Genomic DNA, 20169 nt, shown 5'->3' on the forward strand with positions numbered 1-20169 from the left:
TCTTTCTTTTTTTTTTTTTACTTTACTGTAATGTTCTAAACCACATGTTTAATGCCTGCAAAATGTTAGCAATTACATCTAAACAGTCATGAAGTGAGGATTTAGCAACTCCCTTAGGGATTCAAAATACACATTTCTTCCTAAATTATTTTGTAACATCTGATGAAGTCTTGGGCAGTTCCCATAGTTAAAGCATATGGAAAATTTCTTGAGATTTTCTTTGGACCATGGGCAGAAGATTAACAAGTTCTGGATCCAAGTAATAGAATTTCTCCATTTGGTTTGTGAGCTCCCTAATATCAGGCTCAGCAGTGAGCTTACTACTCTTTGCACCATGCCTGGCACATCTCAGGCATTTAATCAAAGAATATTTGCTAAATTGTAAGCAAGTACCATTTCCGTTTTCCCATCTATAAATCTGAAAATGCTGTCTACACCCAGATAACCTTAATCCATCATAGGGATTTCCTCTGAGTGGTTGAGGAGTGTTATATACATTTCAGGCATTGGCATATTGAATACACCTCTTAGATCTAGATTTGACCATCAACACCGTGGGAGTTCTCCTTAGGTGAACTTGGAAAATCAGTTCATGAGTAACAAATTCTGATTAGGGAATTAATTGAAATGTGCAAACAGAATTTGGTCTTCAGAATTTTAAACAATTGACAGTTGACATTTTGAGATGATATCCTGTTCTTTCCCAATGTATGTGCCATTTTACAATAACTTTTTCTTTTTCCACTTGAACAGGTAAATAACTATGGTATTAAAAATTATAGGTCAACCCCTGCCCTATATCAGTACACTCATAGAGTGACTCAGATCACACTCCATTTTATAGTTGAAAACACTGTGGCTGACAGATGACATGTGATTGTCCCAGAATCACACAGAAATCCGAGGCATCAGAATTCTTAGCCCTTAAGTTTTTATTTGCCTTGACCATTAATGTGTGCATGAACTTCAAGGTAACCTTGGCCTTTTTCCCTCTCTCACATCTAGGACTGTGAATTACCATCTTGTCACCCACCCCCAGCTGTCCCGGAAGCAAGGAGAAGCACACACAGTGCACCAAGAACCCAGTGGCGATTTGGGTCTTGGACACCAGTAAGAAATAGAAGGAAGACATAGAGAAGGGTGGAAGGGGAGGCAGAGGTTCTCTGACATGACTGTAGGAAGTGGGTTACTGTCCAGTGAATCACCGTTTCAAAATAACATACCTGCCTTATTTTACTTCAACACTCAGTGCTCAGCCACTTGTGGAAAAGGTACTCGGATGAGATACGTCAGCTGCCGGGATGAGGACGGCTCTGTGGCTGACGAGAGCGCCTGTGTAACCCTGCCTCGACCAGTGGCAAAGGAAGAATGTTCTGTGACCCCATGTGGGCAGTGGAAGGCTTTGGACTGGAGCCCTGTAAGCGAGTGGATTCTTTGGAATTGGGAAATGACTGGGGGAACCATAAGCAGATAACTAGGGACAGGTCCCATATGTCGATGGGTATTATTTTACAATTGGACTTAGTCTGTGATTTAAATTATTTTGCCTTATCTGTGTACAGCTGGTATGAATCTTAACCAGATGTGCAAGAAATGGATGTTGTTAAAACGTGTGAATCAGTATGTAGTTTACATATGCCCCATCCTGGTGGATTGAGTGGAGATATTCATGTTAATTGAGTCACATGAGAATATAATCAGCTGGTGGAGTACCAAAAGGGCCAGGGAGAAGAGGGGAGTAAGGAGAGAGCCTCTTACCTTGAGTCTGGATGCCTCCTGTAATCTCAGACTCTTGAAGTCCAGTGGCTCTTGGCTTCCCTGTCAAAAATGGGAAGTGAGACCCCCCCCATCCAGTACCATGGGCTCGGCCTCCTGTGCACATCAGGCACCATCTATGGGCTTTTATAAAAGTAGAAAAACCTTTGTTGGGGCACCTGTGTGGCTCAGTGAGTTAAACGTCTAACTCTTGGTTTCCACTCAGGTCATGATCTCAGGGTTGTGGACTGGAGCCCTCTGTTGGGCTCTGCACTCAGTGTGGAGTCTGCTTGTCTCTCTCCTTCTGTTCCTCCTCATGCTCCATCCCTCTCTCCCACTCTCTCTCCCTCTCATAAATAAATAAATAAATAAACAAACAAACAAATCTATCTATCTTAAAAAAAAAAGAAAAGAAAAACCTTCGTCTTCAGGCAGCTCCCACTTTCTGCCTTGCAAAAATCCCAGAACCCAGGAAATGCAAAGCTTAGAATAGATGAAAAGAGGCCATAAGGAAAATAGAGAATTAATATCTCAATAAATATCATAACATATGTATAAGTTTGAGCAATAGTTTCCAGAAAAACCATGTAAAAATCTGGATCTTGACATTTACTGGCTGCATGACCTTGAGCAGTCTGGTTAAAGTCTTTGAGCCTCAATTTTTTCTTAAAAGACCAAAACAGAATACCTACTACATACCTTACAAGATGGTTGTATTACTTGAGATTGCTTATGTTAAATGCTTAGTACAAAGTAGGTGCTCAATAAATGGTAGATAATCTCACTGTTGTGCCTTGAGCTATCAGTCTGTCCATCCGCCCATCCATCCATCCATCCATTAAATATATCTGTCTGTGCATCAGATATTTATAAAATCTTAGTGTAGAAAAAGCAGTGAACAGCAAATAATAAAGCCCAGCCTTTATGGAGATTATTCTGATAGAGGTTCTAATAAATGAACAAATAAAGAAATATAGAGATATAGCAACAAACACAGACAAGTGCTAGAAAAATGTCAGGCAGAGTAAAGGCAAGGGATGTGCTATTAGGGTGGCCAGAGGAGGCCCAACAGCACATTGAGCAAGATTTGAATGAAGTGAGTGAGTGAGCCATGTGGACATCTATGTTGTACGGGAAAAGGTACAGCAGGTGCAAAGATCCTAAATAGGGAGTATTCTTGGCATGTTCAGGAAACATCCATAAGCTCAGTTTAACTGAAGTGCAGTAACTAGACAATGACAAGGGATGGGTCAAGGAGGTAGCCAGTGGCCATACAGAGGGCCTTCCAGGCCAAGATGGGGACTCTGGACATTATTCAAAGTGAATTGGGAAGTCACTGGAGAGAATGGCATGATCTTTTATTGTAAGGGTCATGGTTTGTGATATGAGAGCAGATGTGGGCTGGGGCAGAGAATGTCAAGTTTGTAAGTAGGATCCCAGCTGAAAAGCCATTGCAGGCATCCTGGCAGGGGCAGGTGACAACGGAGATGATGGGAAGTGGCTGGATTGGGGGTGTATTGTGACTACTGAGCTGACAGGGTTTCTCAGTGAAATGGCTGTAGGGTGGAAAGACAAGGGAGCAGACAAGGATGACGCCAAGCTTTGGGGCCTGAGCAGCCGGGTGAGCAGTGGGCCATTCGCAGAAAATGCACATTGATAGATCTGTGACAGCCAGTGACCAATCCTTTCTCTTTCTGGATGTTCAACGTAGTGCTCTGTGACGTGTGGGCAAGGCAGGGCGACCCGGCAAGTGGTGTGTGTCAACTACAGTGACCACGTGATTGATCAGAGTGAGTGTGACCCAGATTACATCCCAGAAACGGACCAGGACTGTTCCACATCACCATGCCCTCAGCGGACCCCAGACAGTGGTCTCGCTCAGCACCCCTTCCAGAATGAGGATTACCGCCCCAGAAGCCCTGGCCCCAGCCGCACCCACGTGCTTGGTGGAAACCAGTGGAGGACTGGCCCCTGGGGAGCAGTGAGTATTCCCTGAAGTCTTTCTCTAACTTGCTTTCTTCTGTTTCACACATTCAGCTTTTGGAGGCAAACAGATTAGAAACACCTTTGAAGCCTTTTTTCTCACAAGGGATTGGCATTGTACATTTTCATCTGTTTCAGGTGAACCCTAATGGGTTTGTTGCAGTCCCTGAAAAGGTGCCCCCAGATACTGTCTGCAGGCACCTACAAGCTGCCTTAGCTGGGGGGGGGGAGGGGGGGCGTGTCACAGCTGGGCAAAAGATCAAGTGGCTTCTAGGCCGTACTGTGAAGACCATGTTGATGAATCCCAGGGGCTAAGGCGACAGGCAGCTCCTACCCATAAGGAAATTAAACGGACAGAGTAAAAAAAAAGAGTAGTAGTTCATTGTCCTGGATTGGGGGGGAGGGGCAACATGAGTCTGGATAATTCTAGAAGTACCATAACCTAATGGTTAACAGTACAGACTCTGAACGAAGATGCCTCTGTTTTAGACTTACACTTTCAAATTCTGAGGTCTTTAGTGGGTTCCATATTCTCCATGAGCCTCAGTTCCTGGTTTGTGAAACAAAGTTAACAGTAACTCTAGCTTTTCTGGGTTGTTGTAGGAAATAAATGTGATATACAAATAAAGTGCTCTGTGTGCTGCCTGCTCCAGAGTAAGAACTTTCTCATTATTCTTATCATTGTCCTTCATGTTAGGAAGACCTTGAAAAATATTTAATATTCACAGAGAAAATATGCTTTGAATCTTTTTGGGTTTTTTTACTGAATAATTTCCTCCAAATAATTGTGGTATATTGGACGTGTCTAATGGAACTGCAGGAGGGGTAGGTAGAAAGGGACCCTGCATAGATGTGGGGAGTTAGAAGGTGTCTAAGAATCACTCTGGGGTCTTCATTTTAATTGTTTACTATTATTTCCCTTCTTGTACCTCTAATTGTGTTTAATTATTTCTGAACTAAAAAGCATTAGAAGGAAACTCTCTGTTTCCCACGGTGGTTATGTTTCAGTAAATGAGATTTTCCTTTCCTGTGAATACTGATTAGCCACCGAGTATTTTCACCCACTGCAAGTCCTGGTTGTATGCAGAACATCTGTCGCAAGGCCCAGGACCTTCTCTCCCATCCTCCTTGCTTGCCTTCCACTTTAAGTCCTTTACCGGGTTAAAAGAGATTTGTGCCCAAAGAAGTTAAAGAGTGATCAAGAGAAGTAATCACTGATTGTCCTACAATGTTTCTGGTTGAAAAATTTCAAAACTCTCATGTATATTCTAATGATAGCACTCAAACTCTTTAAAAAAAAAAAAGTTAAAGCTATTCTTACTTAGGACAACATTTGGAGATGATGCATTCTTTTAAAATTGAATGATCATGCCCTTGGGCAGTATTCCCAATTAAGGAGGATTAAGTAACCTTTTTGCAGCAATGGGCAATACCATTCTTTTCCTCATTGTGCCTGTTTTTTGTTTGGGGATTTTTTTTTTCCTGAATTAAGTGAGGCTGAAGATGGACTATGTGATTTTTTTCAGCTCTAGCTTGATGTGGCTAACCTGCTCCCAGGAGTTTGTGGAATGTACGTGCATCTTTGCTTGGTGCAGTACACAAACTGTGTGATTCTTTCCTGTTTCCCATGGCAGGAAAAGCAGGAAAGAGTCCTAAACACTGGAGAATGGGAACCTAATGTTTTCAGTGGGTTGTGCAATAAAAGCCTCATTTTATAGTATATTTCTGCACGAACCTGAATCCTCTGTGAGATTTTCCCCCATGTTACCAATCAGGAGTCTCTGGTTATGAACAGAAGAAAAGAGGCTGACTCAAGTGAAAATGAAATGAGCAAACAAAACTTTTCATTTGGCCCCTGTAGAGACAGAGAGCAGTGCATCTTTAGGGATCCAGCTCAGGAGTTGGCAAATCTTTTTTTTGCAAACAGCCAGATAGTATTTTCTGTGATGTGGATCGCATAGTCTCTGTCACGACTAACCAGCTATGCTGTTGTATCACAAAAGGAGGTGTAGACAATATGTAAATGAATGGGCAAGGCTCTGTTCCAATAAAACTTTATTTATGAAACAGGTAGCAGGTCATATTTGGCCCTTATACTGTACCTTGCCAACTCCTATCTAGATGGAGCAGAAATTAGATTATAATTACCATAGGGAGTTTCTTAGAAGTCTTAATGAATCCCTTTAACTCTCATCTACCCTGCTCAGGATTCAGATCTCAGGAAAGTCTCGTGGGCCTGGCTTGTTCCACTTGCCCACTCATTGACCAGGGAAGGGCAGAGCATTTTACTAGATAGTGCCACTATTGGGGAAGAAATGATTTCTTTAAGGAGAATTGGGCTGCCAGATATCAGGGGAAGTATCCTAGGCTGTAGGAAAAACATGTCTATCACCTCTTGCTCCTGCAAAGACCATTCTTTCTTATCTTGGCCAGTGTGGATGATGGGTGCAGGTTTTATTCAAAGAAATGTTTACCTAGGAAAATATGTCATCTTAAAAGGACAGGAAGATTGCAGCAGGGTGCCTGGGTGACTCAGTCCAGCAAGAGTCTGACTCTTGGTCTTGGCTCACGTCTTGACTTTATGGTTGTGGGATGGAGCTAGGCGTTGGTCCCTGTGCTCAGTGCAGGGTCTGGTTCAGATTCTCTGTCCCCCTCTCCCTCAAATAAATAAATAAAATCCTTCTAAAAAATTATGGGAAGACTGTTAACAAAAGAAGTGGCAGGTGAAATTCTGTGACTTGGGATAGAACTAAGAATCTCTGTTAATTAACAGGAAAAAAATGACCAAATTGAACCTGAAGAAAAATTATGTAGTACACTTAACTTGTCCTTGGGATTATAAAGACCCAAACAGGCCCTGGGTTTAGATAGTTCAAGACTGTGCAGTGTAGTTGCCTGGCCCCAGCTAAGCATTATCTCAATCTCTTTGGTCAGATTTTCAGTAGGAAGCATCTGATTGGTCACTGGGCAGCCGTGGATTGGTTGGCCTTGGATCAAGTGACCAGTTTTGCTCCCATCAGCCATATTGAAGGGATGGTAGCATGTGGTTTACAGAGCTGGTGTCTCCAGTAACTTTAACTGGACAAGGCAGTACATCCTGTGACTGGTGCTATGGGAGTTAACAGAAACACAAGTTATGGCACTGAACCATCCTTTAAGGAGCTTACCATTTCACTGAGGCAGTGATGCTCACAGATGACATAGTAAAAGCATGATACAAGATTGTATTATCAAGGGAAAAACTCAAGAGCCAGAATATATATTACAAATGTACTTACAATATGGAAGTTCCTTCCTAACATTATAAATTCTGGTCCCCAAAGTTAATTAAAATAATGATTCTGTAATATCTATTATGTCCTAAGCAGTTTAAAAATAGAAAATAAGTATGTTCAAGTTTAGAGTCATTAGATCAGAATCCTCAGAGACTAGAGATGGAATTTTTATAAATCAGAAGTTGCCTAAATGTTTTCTCAGAGAAAAGTCATAAATCCATTTTCCTGTTTTAACATTTTAAAATTAAACCCAATGTATTTTAAAGTAATGCATAATTTGTCCAGTATAAGCAGGGAATTTGAGCTTAGGTCCCATGCAGTAAGCCCAAAAATACATTCACAGCTTTATTTGGAAGAAGCTGACCAGCAAGAAGCATTGTCTGCAGGTGTTTTGAAGTAACCCCGGTTTGAGCTAGAGTTCGGTAGAAAGTACAAACCTGTCATCAGAACCCAGCAGTAAAAAAAAAAAAAAAAAAAAAAAAGTTGCCAGTGCAGTTAGAGACTTAATAAATTATTCATGGGAATTGCATTGCTTTGAGACTAGTTGTTTTCTTTTATAGGCAAACTGATTTTACATGTTAAGGGTCAGAGTGAAGGATACTAGCAAACACATTGGTTTTCAAAAGATAAGGGCATTCTGGAAAGAAAAAAACACTCAAGATGTAGATAAATAAGAGAACTATGAGAAGCTGGGCTGGGAAATTAGCTGAAATGCAAACATAATTCTGTGACAACCATGAGAGAGAGCAGTATACAGAAAGCGCCCCTGAAGAGAGGCTTGTCAATATGGAATCCAATTAAAGTCCTTGGGGATGTAAAAAATATATTAAAAAACATACCATGCTGCCATCAGCCACTGAAGTCAAGGCTATTGTGGAGGGAGAGAAGGGAATACTCCCTGTGAGGAAATGATGTCTAAGTGGCAGTCTATGATGCTTTGGGTAATTGAGTGAGTTTAATATGGAAGCTCAATTTTAACTAGTGGTGTATCATTAAGCATATAATTTGACCTCTGCATTTAAAGAGAAGTCCAATGTTGGTTCTAAATAAGCACTTGAGTTTTGAAAAAAAGAGTTTCTCAGTAGACTGTGGTGTCTGTTAACACCTCGGTACTTCTCAGGGACATGAAGGGGTTAAAAGGAGACAATAAATGGGACTGCTTTGGAAGTCACAAGGCATTATCACTCCTGGGGCATCCCTTTTGAACACCTGCTGAGGGCCTAACCTGTGCAAAGGAGAAGCCCTGTTGCTGCCGTCCAGGTGTTGATAAGGGCATGTGCATGAGAGCCCCACAGAAGGGAAATTCTAAAAAAAAAAAAAAAAAAAGAAGGGAAATTCTCATGCTTGTTCTTTGCCCATCGTCCAGACAACTTGCGAACTCATTCTGTCACATTTGTCTCTGACTTTCCAACCAGCTATTTTTTAACGTCCCTAAGGTGCAGATGGAGGTGGGGATTAACCTGCTGACTGATTTGTGATGTGTTCAGTGTTCCAGTACTTGTGCTGGTGGATCCCAGCGGCGCGTGGTCGTGTGTCAGGATGAAAACGGATACACCGCCAATGACTGCGTGGAGAGGATAAAACCCGATGAGCAAAGAGCCTGTGAATCTGGCCCTTGTCCTCAGTGGGCTTACGGCAACTGGGGAGAGGTGAGAGACAGCCATCCGTTTGTACACCCTTGGGGGAAAAAAAGCAGAGCAATTTTGCTGACCAAACTGTGCTGTTGTTCATAGCTTATTTTAAGGACAAAGAATGAGTTCTAGTGGAAGCTTCTGCAATCGAGATTAAGTAGGAGACCTGTCTTCATTCTGGACTATTATTTTAAGAGAGTGTTTATTATCAAGTAGAGACACCTTTTAAATACATGGGAGAGAAAAATTAGCAAAGCATGCAGATAAATGCTAGGTTGAATTGTTGGTTAACCTCTGATGAAAAAAATGGATACTTTTAAGGTAATTGGAAATATGTGTTAAATTGGTCCAAGAAAGCATTGCCATCTTTTTCATAGTTTTGGGGTGTTTGTGATGCACTCTTGTTCCCATGGCATATTTAAAATCCTTGATGAGACCAAATCCTAGTATTTCTAGTCCTTGATGAAACCAATATGAATAGGTGCTGTTATTCCCATTGGAGGTGATGCATTTTAATGATGGGAGAGAATAATTAGCTGAATAATACAAATAATAAAATTCTTCAGCTGTTACCTTTTAAAAGTGGCATCCGATGACCAATGAGGGGCAGTAGAGTGTTTGGAACAGACAGAACTAGATTCCACTCCCAGCCCTGACTCTTACAAGCTTTGTGGCCTCGGCAAATTTTACAACTTTGCCAAATGTCTATAGCATCGTCTGTAAATGGGCATAATAATGGCACCAATTTAGGACTACTCTCTGACATAGTGCGGGTCAGATACCTTGCACAGTCTTCGATCAAAGTTAACTGCTATTATAATAATGATAATCATTATCATTACTACTACTACTACTGTTTATTGTTAGTATTACTGTTATTAGCAAATGGGGTTGTGAGCTACTCTTCTGTGTAAGGTTTGGATGCTTACTGTTTTGTGTGTAATTAACCAAGGCTGTCTCTCTCTACTCTTGAGTCCACAGGGAGAGCACATATTTAGAGCTTGTTGCATTGGTCTGTCTTGACTGTAAAATCTATAAAATAAAACATGAAGATTAACATCTTGGAGACCCCAGTGCCAAAAGAGGGGAAAAAGACAAGTGAGATGGATGGGCATGTTAGTTCACACTCTTGGCTAACCGAAATCACGTGTCCACATTTCACATAACCCAGTAGTCATAGGCAGTCATAATGGAGCGTTCTGTTGACTTTCGTTGACAGTACGTCATTCTGGAGGGCTTTGCTGAAAGGCAGAAGGGAGAGTCAGGCTTCAAGACTCATGTATTATGGGTTTCCCAAAACTCCTCACAGAGTTATGTCCTGTGGGGCCTGTGATTAAGCTTCTGTAATTGGACCAAAGCCAGGAGAGTACACGCATTCACTGGGATGCTTGCTGTCAGCACAGACCAGATCATTCCAAATTCTGTGGGAGATCTGGCCTTGACACAGCAGGAAAGCCAAATGTCAGTGTTCCTGGATGTGAGCACGGCAGCACTGTCCAAGAAATACAACTTGTTCCTGCCTCAGAAGTTTGGGTCTAGCCAGAGTCAGAACTTTATCCAACATTCCCACCACATTGTTTATTCACCCCGGGGAAAGTCGTCATTATCCTGAGATTCGGAGAGAGCGTAAAATATCGTAACGTCCAAAAGATCTATGGAGATTGGCATCACAGAATAGCCAAAAGTTGGTGACAACTTCTTAGAAGTTACCAGAAAATAAAACCCACTAAGTCATTATGTCCTTTATTTGGTACTGGGTGGTTTGGGGAATTTTATTTGTTTGATTTTTTAGTTTCATAGCCATCAAAGAAAAGGCTGTAATCTTATGCTAGTCACTTGCTATTGAATTGACCTTGATCAAGTTAATTAACTTCCTTTGAGCTCAGTTGTCCCATTTATAAAACGGGGCAGATAATTATAATCTCCTCTTGATGACAGAATGCCATAATGTTAAAAAGTATTTAGTCCAGGTGAAGAGGAAGCACTCAATAAAGAATATTTACCATTGAGATAGACAGTTCCATCCTATTGTATATAATGCCTTGGTAATAGGACTTAGGTCTGCCTAGAGACTGACCTTGCCCAATGCCGTGATGGAGAATCTGTTAAGTTTCTGGTTAAGAAACTGTTCTTACGGGAAAGAAAATATAATTTGTCATTGGCCCTTCAGAGTGACCACAGCATTGCTTTCTCCTCTTCCAGTGCACTAAGCTGTGTGGTGGAGGCTTGCGGACAAGACTGGTGGTCTGTCAGCGGCCCAGCGGTGAACGGTTTCCAGATTTGAGCTGTGAAATCCTTGATAAGCCTCCCGATCGTGAGCAGTGTAACACACATGCTTGTCCTCAAGACGCTGCGTGGAATACTGGCCCTTGGAGTTCGGTACGGCCCTAACTATTAATGTTTGTTAACCAAACTATCTTAACTAACATACCCAATTCCAAGGTATTCTGGGGCACTCCTCTGCGGCAGATGATTGTCATACACTCAAGGGCATCCCTGAAACTGGGCTGTGGTCTATGGTTTTCTTCATGTTGACACACAACAGAATTAATTTTTTTGTGATTTTGCCAAAGTGATTTTACAGAATACATGTACCTCATAGAGGCCTGGGGCCAATGTCAAGGAGTAGCGTCTGTTTTTTTAGAAAAGCAGGACTGCGTATATAGATATTTCAAAGAAATGGAAAAAGTTCATGTAGTTATTAAGCTCCAAAGTGATTTAAGCAGACAACTCAATAGCAGACATTCTTTCCTTTCCTAAACTACAGGAGTTTTGACTTTTGGGGAAAGATACCTGTGTATTGAGGCCAAAGCAATTTTTTCTTCAGTGACTAATTTGCCTCTCTATGTGACTTGGGTACAGCTCTCATCACAATGACCACAAAGGTTGTACCCACAAAATACAGAAAATACTCTGAAAATGACCGACAACAGTGGACTCAGCGACTTGGTGCCTTTCAAGGTATCCAAAATGTTCTCTCTCATTCCCCAAGACACAAAGCCCGTCATTTGACGATTTTTTGCTCTGGTTCTAGGCTTCACTTGCTATCTGCTTAGCTGACACTGTGAGACAGGTTTTGCCACTGTAAATACACTATGCAAACTTCTGGGGCAGCTCTTGGCAAACAGAAGGTCGCCTACATCAAAACAATACTTTGGCTAATGTTATATTATAATCTATGGAGCCGGTAGGGCTATTTCATGGAAATAGAGACAATGTGTCTGTAAATATACTAATTGCACTGAATATGAGTTTAGTATTACATGAAGTCATATCCACAAGCCTTTTTTATTCCTTAGGATTCTGAGGAAAAGTCTTAACCATTCCTGAAACCAGATAAAGAGCAGATTAACTGAAATGAAGTGACCAATACTTGTTGCTTCTAACAGCCGAGGTTTTCAGGGTGTGAGACTGCATCTGCAGGTAGAACGTTGCTCTATAACCACTGTTCTTAGCATTAAGTAGAAGCCTAGAAAAATTTAGAGTATCATCTCTACTGGTACTATTTAGCTGGGCTGTAAAGCTTTAATTCACAAGCTTAAGAAATGCCATGCGGAGTCAGATGCATATTCACCTGAAGCATTTTGTCTGTAGTACTGGCACCCTCCCAAAATGAACGTTTTGAAAAAGATCAGAAACGACGATGGAATGTCAGGAACATCTTCTGGCATTCCCAACTTCCCTAAGTCACCTATGACATATTTTTCATGAAATTTTCCCCTTGAGCCCATTATATTTTTACCTGTTTACTCGGCCAACAGCCACACCACATCAGAGTTGTGTCTCAGAAACTACTCGCCCTCTAAAAAGTTCTTTTTCTTTAATTTTGACAACAACAACAAAATCTAACCTTCAGAGGGGGTGTGTGTGTGCATATACACAGACATAGAATATAATCATAGTATATACTGTATACATATATGTGTATGTATACACATTATACACAATGTATGACATATATGGGTTTCCATAGCATTCTCTTCCTTGAATGCTCTCTAAATACCACTCATTTTTTTTTTTTTACACAGGATCACCATCCTCTCCCACAGATATTTCTTAAGAGCTTAAATGCTTAAATTTTAAAATCTGATCTACTAATTTAGCTGAAAACTTTAATATTTTTATTATAGTTGTTTTTCTTAACTCTGCACAGTTTTCTGAAACACACACAGAAAAAGAGAAAGAGATGCTAATGCTCAATTATACACAGAAGAGAATACGTGGATTTTTAAAATGTCTTTGCTGCCAATATGATTTCAATGCTTCCTTTGTAAAGTGATCGTTATTCAAGTATATATTTAAATGCCTCTAGGAGCAAAGCCACTTGTGCAAGGCTTCTAATTGTGATTTTTAAATAATGAAATCAAAAGCATTTTATTTAAATAGATACATCTGTAATATATTACTTAAATATATGTGTGTGAGGGCAGTCATTCAGATTCTTACTGTAGGACTTTGATTTTACTTTTATGTTGGTTTTTGTGGATGCTTTGGTACATTTCTGAGCAATTCTAAATTTAAGCATACCTCAGTGAATCGTGTTAATAGCCATAAAGCCACTCCTATGGTGCTTCATCATTGTAACTGACAGTGAAATTAACAACAAGAAAAAGTATATTTGAGGTGCTAACAAGTTGCTTTCTCTTGAAAGCAGACTCAATTTATTAGAGACCAAGAGTAGCAATTAGTCCTTCAGTAGGTTTGCTTTCTCTTCCCAGATTTTCACACTCTAGAGATAGTGTCCAGAAGTAACTGCTGTGTGAGTAGGTCTTTTCCAAGGTCAAAATGGAGATGGCCTCATTCAACAATTGTTACTAAGGAGCAATATTTAGGAAAGAAATGCCAAATCACCATTAGCATGGCTGCCAGAGCCTCTAATATGAGGCTTTGGTGAATGTCGGGTTCAAGTACCCATTTAGACCCTTACTAGTGGCTCATGTCATTGCAGATTTAGAATCATAATGGTGAAAAACGTCCTCCAAAAATCCAGCCTTTCCTGTCCTCTTTTGAATGTGTCCTTGCACTCTTACTTGGTAATGTTCTGATTTCAAAATGAGGCTCTTACACCAATACACCTTTCTGTTGGCTCCTGCAGCCAGTCCGGGGAGCAGACTGAGGAGGGAATGCACACAGCCCATCACTAGACAATATGTTGGAAAGAGAGCTCTGTGCTATCAAGCCACAGCAGAAAGTAGGTTAAAAATCCGCAGCATTCTACAGTATGCAGATCCATCGAGATCATTAAAGTAACAGAGGTTGCAGGTGATGTCATCTCTCCAAGCTGGTCCTGTAGCATTCCCCTCTGCAGTGCCCTATGAGTCTGCTTGCTGGTCATCCTGGAGACTGTGGTTCTCCTTAGGAGAAACTGCTTGTTTGGGGTTTTCATGACAAACCTAAAAGTGTTCTCTGAGCCTTGCTTTAGGTGCTTTGGAAAAATGCTTGTCGACCCGAATAATGAGAATTTATGAGCTCACAAAGGAACCGTGCTTTTGTTTCTGCCTGGCCAACTTACGAATTTGTGTCTACCTCATTTTCATATTAAAGTTTGCAGCTTCCTTAGGTAGGAAGAGAAAAATGTCTGACAACAGTATTTTATCACCTCACTGCATCTATCTCTAGCAAAAATAAAGACTGTAAATATCACTACCATACTTTCTGAATACAGTTTTGAGCAGCCGAGCCTAGTATTATCTGAATATTTTGAGCAGTACAGATTTCTATGTTTATATAATAAAGCATATTTATTTTTTCCATGTTATTTAATTTTATATACAATGTTTAAAAATCAGTGTTTATCAGCAGACTGTAAAGGCAAATAGGCTATGTGAATTAGAAATGCATGTATATGTTTCTCTTGGTTTTAAAAAGATACATTTTAATTTTGTAAATCTGCTCCACCTGTACTTCCCTCTCCCAAATCTGAGTGGCCACCTGGCAAGCTTTATGTAATTGGGTAGTTTAAAATGTGTATTTTAAAGGGATCCTTAAAAAAAATTCTGAATTGGTGATATAAACAAAAATATACGAGGCTTACCATTTTGTTGTTTTTTTTTTCTTTTCCTCGTACTGTTGTCCTGATTCACTGAGTCTCAACTATGAAATGTGAATGCTCCATTTATTGAATTTGTAGATAATGATAAAACATAGCCAGAAGACAAAACAAGTGATTAAAAGACATGGTTCTAAACATGTAAGAAGAGCTAGGGACAGGAAACCACTAACCTAATGTGCACAAATTTGATCACACCTTACTCTTTGTGTTCAGATAACTATAAAAGACTTCAGCATTTGTCAATTTTGTTATTTGTTCACCTGCAATACATTTCAGAAAGAATTGCTTATTAAAGAAAAATAAAATGTGGTCTCAGTAAACTTGGAAGTTTTAAGAGAGCCTGCAGTTTTGAAAAAAAAATTGTACATCATAAAGATGACCCCTGACACTCCTTGGTTCCATGTGCCCCTACTGAGCCTCCATTCCACATGTGGTTTAGAACAGTAATTGAGGCTTGAAAGGCCCCAAATCAGGGAGACCCTTACATGCATGTAAGATTTATATAAGGTGTGAAATAAGATAGTTTCTCCAAAGCAGATGATGATAGCTAACTTTTACTGAGTATTTACTATACACCAAGCCAAGTTAAGCAAACACACATCGTATTTACCCCCATATTACCCCATGACGGTAGCGCTCTTATGAATCCATTTGACTATGTGATCATCTTAATAAGATGATCAATCTTATAGATGATCAATCTATAATAAGACATCAATGTCACTGCACTGATGATACCGATCCTGCTTCATCTGATAGAAACAGCCCATATTCAGAATGAGATTTTTATACTCCTGTTGATATTCAAAAATAAAGGGTATACCTGAAACTCAGACACCAGGAACCTCAACATTATTTGCCTAATATTGACATTGCCCATTTGACTCCAGCCACAGAAAATCCAAATTTATTTCTGTATGGGTGAATTCCCATAACCAGTTGTTATAAACACTTCAGACAACTGGTTATATTTTGGGAATAGTAGAACACGTCTCTTTCATTTTAATGTTATCACATCAGCCAGATTAGGAGGATGATACAAAGATTTTGACTGTAAGGATTATCACATTGCAAAATGCATACTCATTTTTCATAAACATAAGAATTTTTTTTTACTAATGAAGACACAGCTTAAATATACAGCTAGTGCCTTTTAAAAAGAAATAAGCACATTATTGAGCTAAGAGTTTTTTTTTTTTTAATCAAAACAAGTGAAACGCCTGCATCTATCTCATTGGAGTTAAAACTTAGCCAGCTTTTTGTTTTTCATTGTTTACAGTGATTGTGTGCCTATGGGAGACTCTGTTCCTGCCTCCTGACAGCTGATATTTCATGATAGCTTGACAGATTTCTATTTTTGCAGTTTTTAAAAGTCCAAAGGTGGGGGAAGCAGGGATAGGAGAGTTATTAGACACTGTGGAGGAGTGTAGGCCCTCTCACTGACTCACGTCAGCGAGCTGTCCTTCTGGAACGGAGAGGAATAGGAACTTTGGAATGTGGTGTGGGAGGTAGAGATTGGGTCCACGTCTAATTGTTTGGGAGGGAATCCTGATTAGTAAAGGCAGTCGAGGAAGATTTATTTTACGGAGAGGGAGTAAACAATTCTAGGTCATTCCTTAAAAGGGGACATCATTTATCTTTCAGCAAATACTTTTAAATGCCTACTGTGAACCAGGCACAGTTCTAGGTGCTAAGGATACAGCAATGAACAAGTCAGAGCTAGGCATTTGAGTGGAGAAAGAGAAAATGTGGTATTAAACAAAACTAATTACACATATAATTAAAGAACTGACACTTTTTTTCCTGGCAGCCTCATTACAACCACAAAAATAAAAATAAAGCTTGCTCTTAGAGTGTGTGTGGGTGTGGGTATGTATATCTATATACACACACACAATTGCTAATGGTCTTTGTTCACTAAATAAAAATTATCAATCCTATCTTTCTTTTAAAGTGCACAATTACACAATCATTTTCAGGGATAAATGCTTTCTGGCTGATGCCATGGAACCTTTACAAACCTCCTATCAGAAAGTGTGCTTCTATTCACTCTTAACGTTATAACCCAGACATGAGTTCAATGGTCTGAGAGCCAGGAGAAGCAGAGGGCCTAGCTTTCCATCTCTCCCCTTTAGGGTCCTCAGCCTCCACACAAGTGTAGGAAGTCCTGGCTGAGGTTCATTTTTCCCCTGTGTCATTTAATGATTACCAATAAAAAAAATCTGGAATGTATGGATTGCCACACCACCACCTTTGCTTCTTGTTGCTTTGTTTCCTCTAAAGTGGGAGATCATTTTCATGGGTGGTTTTAAAGACCACAACTTCCCTTTCCAAAAATTTATAAAATGGAACATTGGCGGCCAAAAAAAAGAGTGCAGAAAGTTAGTGTGGAAGGTAATCAGTACAGGCTGTGCCGCCAAAACCATTACTCTTAGCCCGGTCTGCATCCCCTTTTTCCTATTAGAAAGAGGCTGTGCGTTGGCCAATGTAGTCCAGTAACATTCTTCAATTGATGGAAATATTCTCTCTTTTTGCTTTCCAATACGGAAGCTACTAGCCCCATGTGGCCAATATGGAGCACTTGAAATGTGGCTAAGTGCAACAAGGGTACTGCTCTTTAAAATGCATCTAATTTTAATTACTCTAAACAGCTACCTGTGACTGGTAGCTACCATACTGGGCAGGCAACCTCAGGCAGCAGTACATCTTTTGCAATTAATACTCAACTAACCAAGAAATCAATAAACTTATAAAAGTCAATTGGAGACAAAAACCCTATGTCAGCTTGTAAAGGGTCCCTAGGTAGGATGCCCTTGCAGCCAAGTGAGTACCATTCTCTTGCCTTTCATGCTGCTCTGTGCCTTTGCTTTGGAACACTGCAGTGGGTTTTCCCTGACAGCTGGGCATTAGCAAAAACAGGACAGTGCAAAGAGAGGCTTATCAGAACCAGCTGTCTTGAGAGTAGTAACTCCAGGCCCTCAGTGCAAAAGCAGCTGTTAAAACAACTCTCCTCTTGTGCGTCTTAGAGTTCAAGTTCATCGTGGCAGTAAGTTCAGTTAAGGAGAAAGAGTGTTTATGTGTTCAATGGGCCGAAAGGGCAAGGCTTGATTGATGCTTTATAGAAGACAAAAATGGGAAACACCGGGTAGTCACCTTGTAGAAGCTTGAATTCCGAGAGATCAGTCCCTCTTTGAAGGAAGTTTCAGGATGGCAGCTTTTCATATTCACCGAGCCCTGTAGGTAAAGGTTGAGCAGATTAGCTTTAAGGGGCTGTGTTTGAAAGACACTTCAGAAGAATCAGAGTTGAGGCAATGTCTCCTCCATCACTATGTTTTTCATTTAGCTTGCAAAACATAGCCTCCCCAGTGTTAAGAAAATCCTTGTGGATTCATTCGTGTTCATGCCCCATGCTGACACCCCCTTGAAATTAAAATGTACGCAACAACATTGGCTGCAGATTGATGATGTCATCAATTCTCTTTTCCAGTGGCCAGGTAGTTGTTGTTGTTTTTCCCTTTAGGGTGACATCTGAATTAAACTCTAAACCATTCAGGTGGTCTCCTTTTAAGAAGCACTTAATAATTTGTTATGTTCACTCTCTGGTTGGCTATACATTGAAATGGGAGATAAGTAAAATAATTCTCAGGATCTCAGCAAGTGGATGAATAGCTTCAGGTTTCCACAAAAGAGCTTTTTTTTTTTTCCCTTGCTTAATTTTGCACAGTGTATTCCTTTCCATGATTATAAAGAGGGCTTTGATTTTTTATTTTAATTATTTGATTATTATTTTTTATTTTAATTATAGTGAGCACATTTTGGAGCACTTACTTTTTGCTAGGAATTCTACAAAGCAGTTCACCCATATTGTCTAATTTAATCCTCTCTACCTGGTGAAGTTAGCACCATCAGAGAAGTTAACTACTTGGGTCTAGGTCACCCTGTTGAGAAGGGGCTGAGTTAGGACTTGAACCTGGGACTTTCTGACCTTCAACCCCGGGTTTTAACCAATATATAATCCGCTCATTTTGGTCTTTAGTTGGTGAAGTGGTAAAATGTAACCTTTGTGGAAAGAGGAAATTTAAGATTTTCTGTTCTCCCAAATTGTAACTATTTGAAACATTCTGAAATTCCTGAGCCGTTAACAAATTTTGCTCAGAGCTCTAAAGGGATGAATATGAGAAAATTTTTCTCCTCAAATTAAACCATGTAGGGAGCAAAATTTAGGTTCTTTGAAGATTTCGAGAAAAAGGCATCCCATATTTATTAAACAGGCATTGGGTGATATTTCTGACATATTAATATACAAAGAGAAATGAAATAAATAGGGGTAATATAAATCTAAAAGGTTTTTTTTGGATATATAGATCATCAGAACAATAGCTCAGATTCTGTAAAAGCCAATTAGGGAATTTGCAGATGTTTGTGGTGATGAGGTTTGTTGTAGAATGTAATCTACTGCCCTACAAGTGAATTATGAAATTAAAATTTATTAAAAAGTGATTTCACACTAAAAGCTCTCTGGTTGAAATAAAACCCATCAAACACATTGAGATATCTTCCAAACTGCTTCTTGAGCTAAAACTAAGCTCTTCTTTGGGCATCGCTGAGTCTCTTCTGTTCCCATCAGTAGAACAGTCAACCATTTTGGGTTCTGGCCTTACATTCTGTTCTTCACTCCTTATTGTCCCAACCACTGTATTCCTCCATCCACATGGTGGGTGAAAGATAAGACTTGGTTATGATCTGGGAGCTCTGTGAGATGAAGAGAGGGAAAATATAATGGAAAAAATAACAGGTTTGCTTTTTTTCTTCTTAGCTAAAACAAAGAAATATAGTCACCACATTTCAAGTGAAAAACCTATTAACAAAACACTTACTTAATTGCCCCAAATCTTAATTTCCTTTGAGCTGAACAGGTCCACTGTTTAAGCTTATTGCCTTACCCAAAGTGGGCAAAACATAAACAGTGTCAAAATGAATGAATGAATGAATGAATGAGCCAAGCTACTCAGGAGCTGAAATCCTGATTGCATTGGCCTAGGAATATGGAAATAAAGTGTGAACCTCTACACAGGAATAATTAAAAAATAACACATAGGGTTGGATGTTGGTGGTGTATCAATAGAGATTTCCTGACTTGGAGAATTGTATGCTGTTTATGTAGGAGAGTGTCCTTGATTAGGAGAAGCTAGAGTTTTGGAGATGATGAGACATATGTCATGAAGCCACTCATATATACATATATACCATAATTATATAGAGAGGGAGGAAAGAGCAAGTGTGGTAAAATGTCGGCAATTGGAAAAAGGGAGTTCTTTGTGATGATCTTGCATTTTTTCTATAAGTTTGATATATTTCAAAATAAGTTATTGTTAAAATTTCCTAAAGAAACATTCAGAGTGTGTATTTTACTTCAAAGGAAGTGAAGAGTAGGTCTAGATTTATTTCAGGACTTTATAAATTCTGACATATT

At 39.8% G+C, this 20169-nt stretch overlaps 1 protein-coding gene across 2 annotated transcripts in view; it reads left to right on the forward strand.

The window, feature by feature from the left end:
* The window catches only part of ADAMTS9 (ADAM metallopeptidase with thrombospondin type 1 motif 9), a 158448-nt gene that overhangs the window by 79626 nt on the left and 58653 nt on the right, over positions 1-20169 (forward strand). For both annotated transcript variants that reach the window (XM_055343319.1, XM_055343320.1), the window contains exons 24-28: positions 1006-1110; positions 1250-1417; positions 3467-3736; positions 8501-8662; positions 10847-11023. In XM_055343319.1, the coding sequence (XP_055199294.1) occupies positions 1006-1110; positions 1250-1417; positions 3467-3736; positions 8501-8662; positions 10847-11023 (882 nt within the window). The remainder of the gene's footprint in view (positions 1-1005; positions 1111-1249; positions 1418-3466; positions 3737-8500; positions 8663-10846; positions 11024-20169) is intronic.

This window comes from Nyctereutes procyonoides, unplaced genomic scaffold (genome assembly GCF_905146905.1).
Source record: "Nyctereutes procyonoides isolate TBG_1078 unplaced genomic scaffold, NYPRO_anot_genome, whole genome shotgun sequence".
NCBI lineage: Eukaryota > Metazoa > Chordata > Mammalia > Carnivora > Canidae > Nyctereutes > Nyctereutes procyonoides.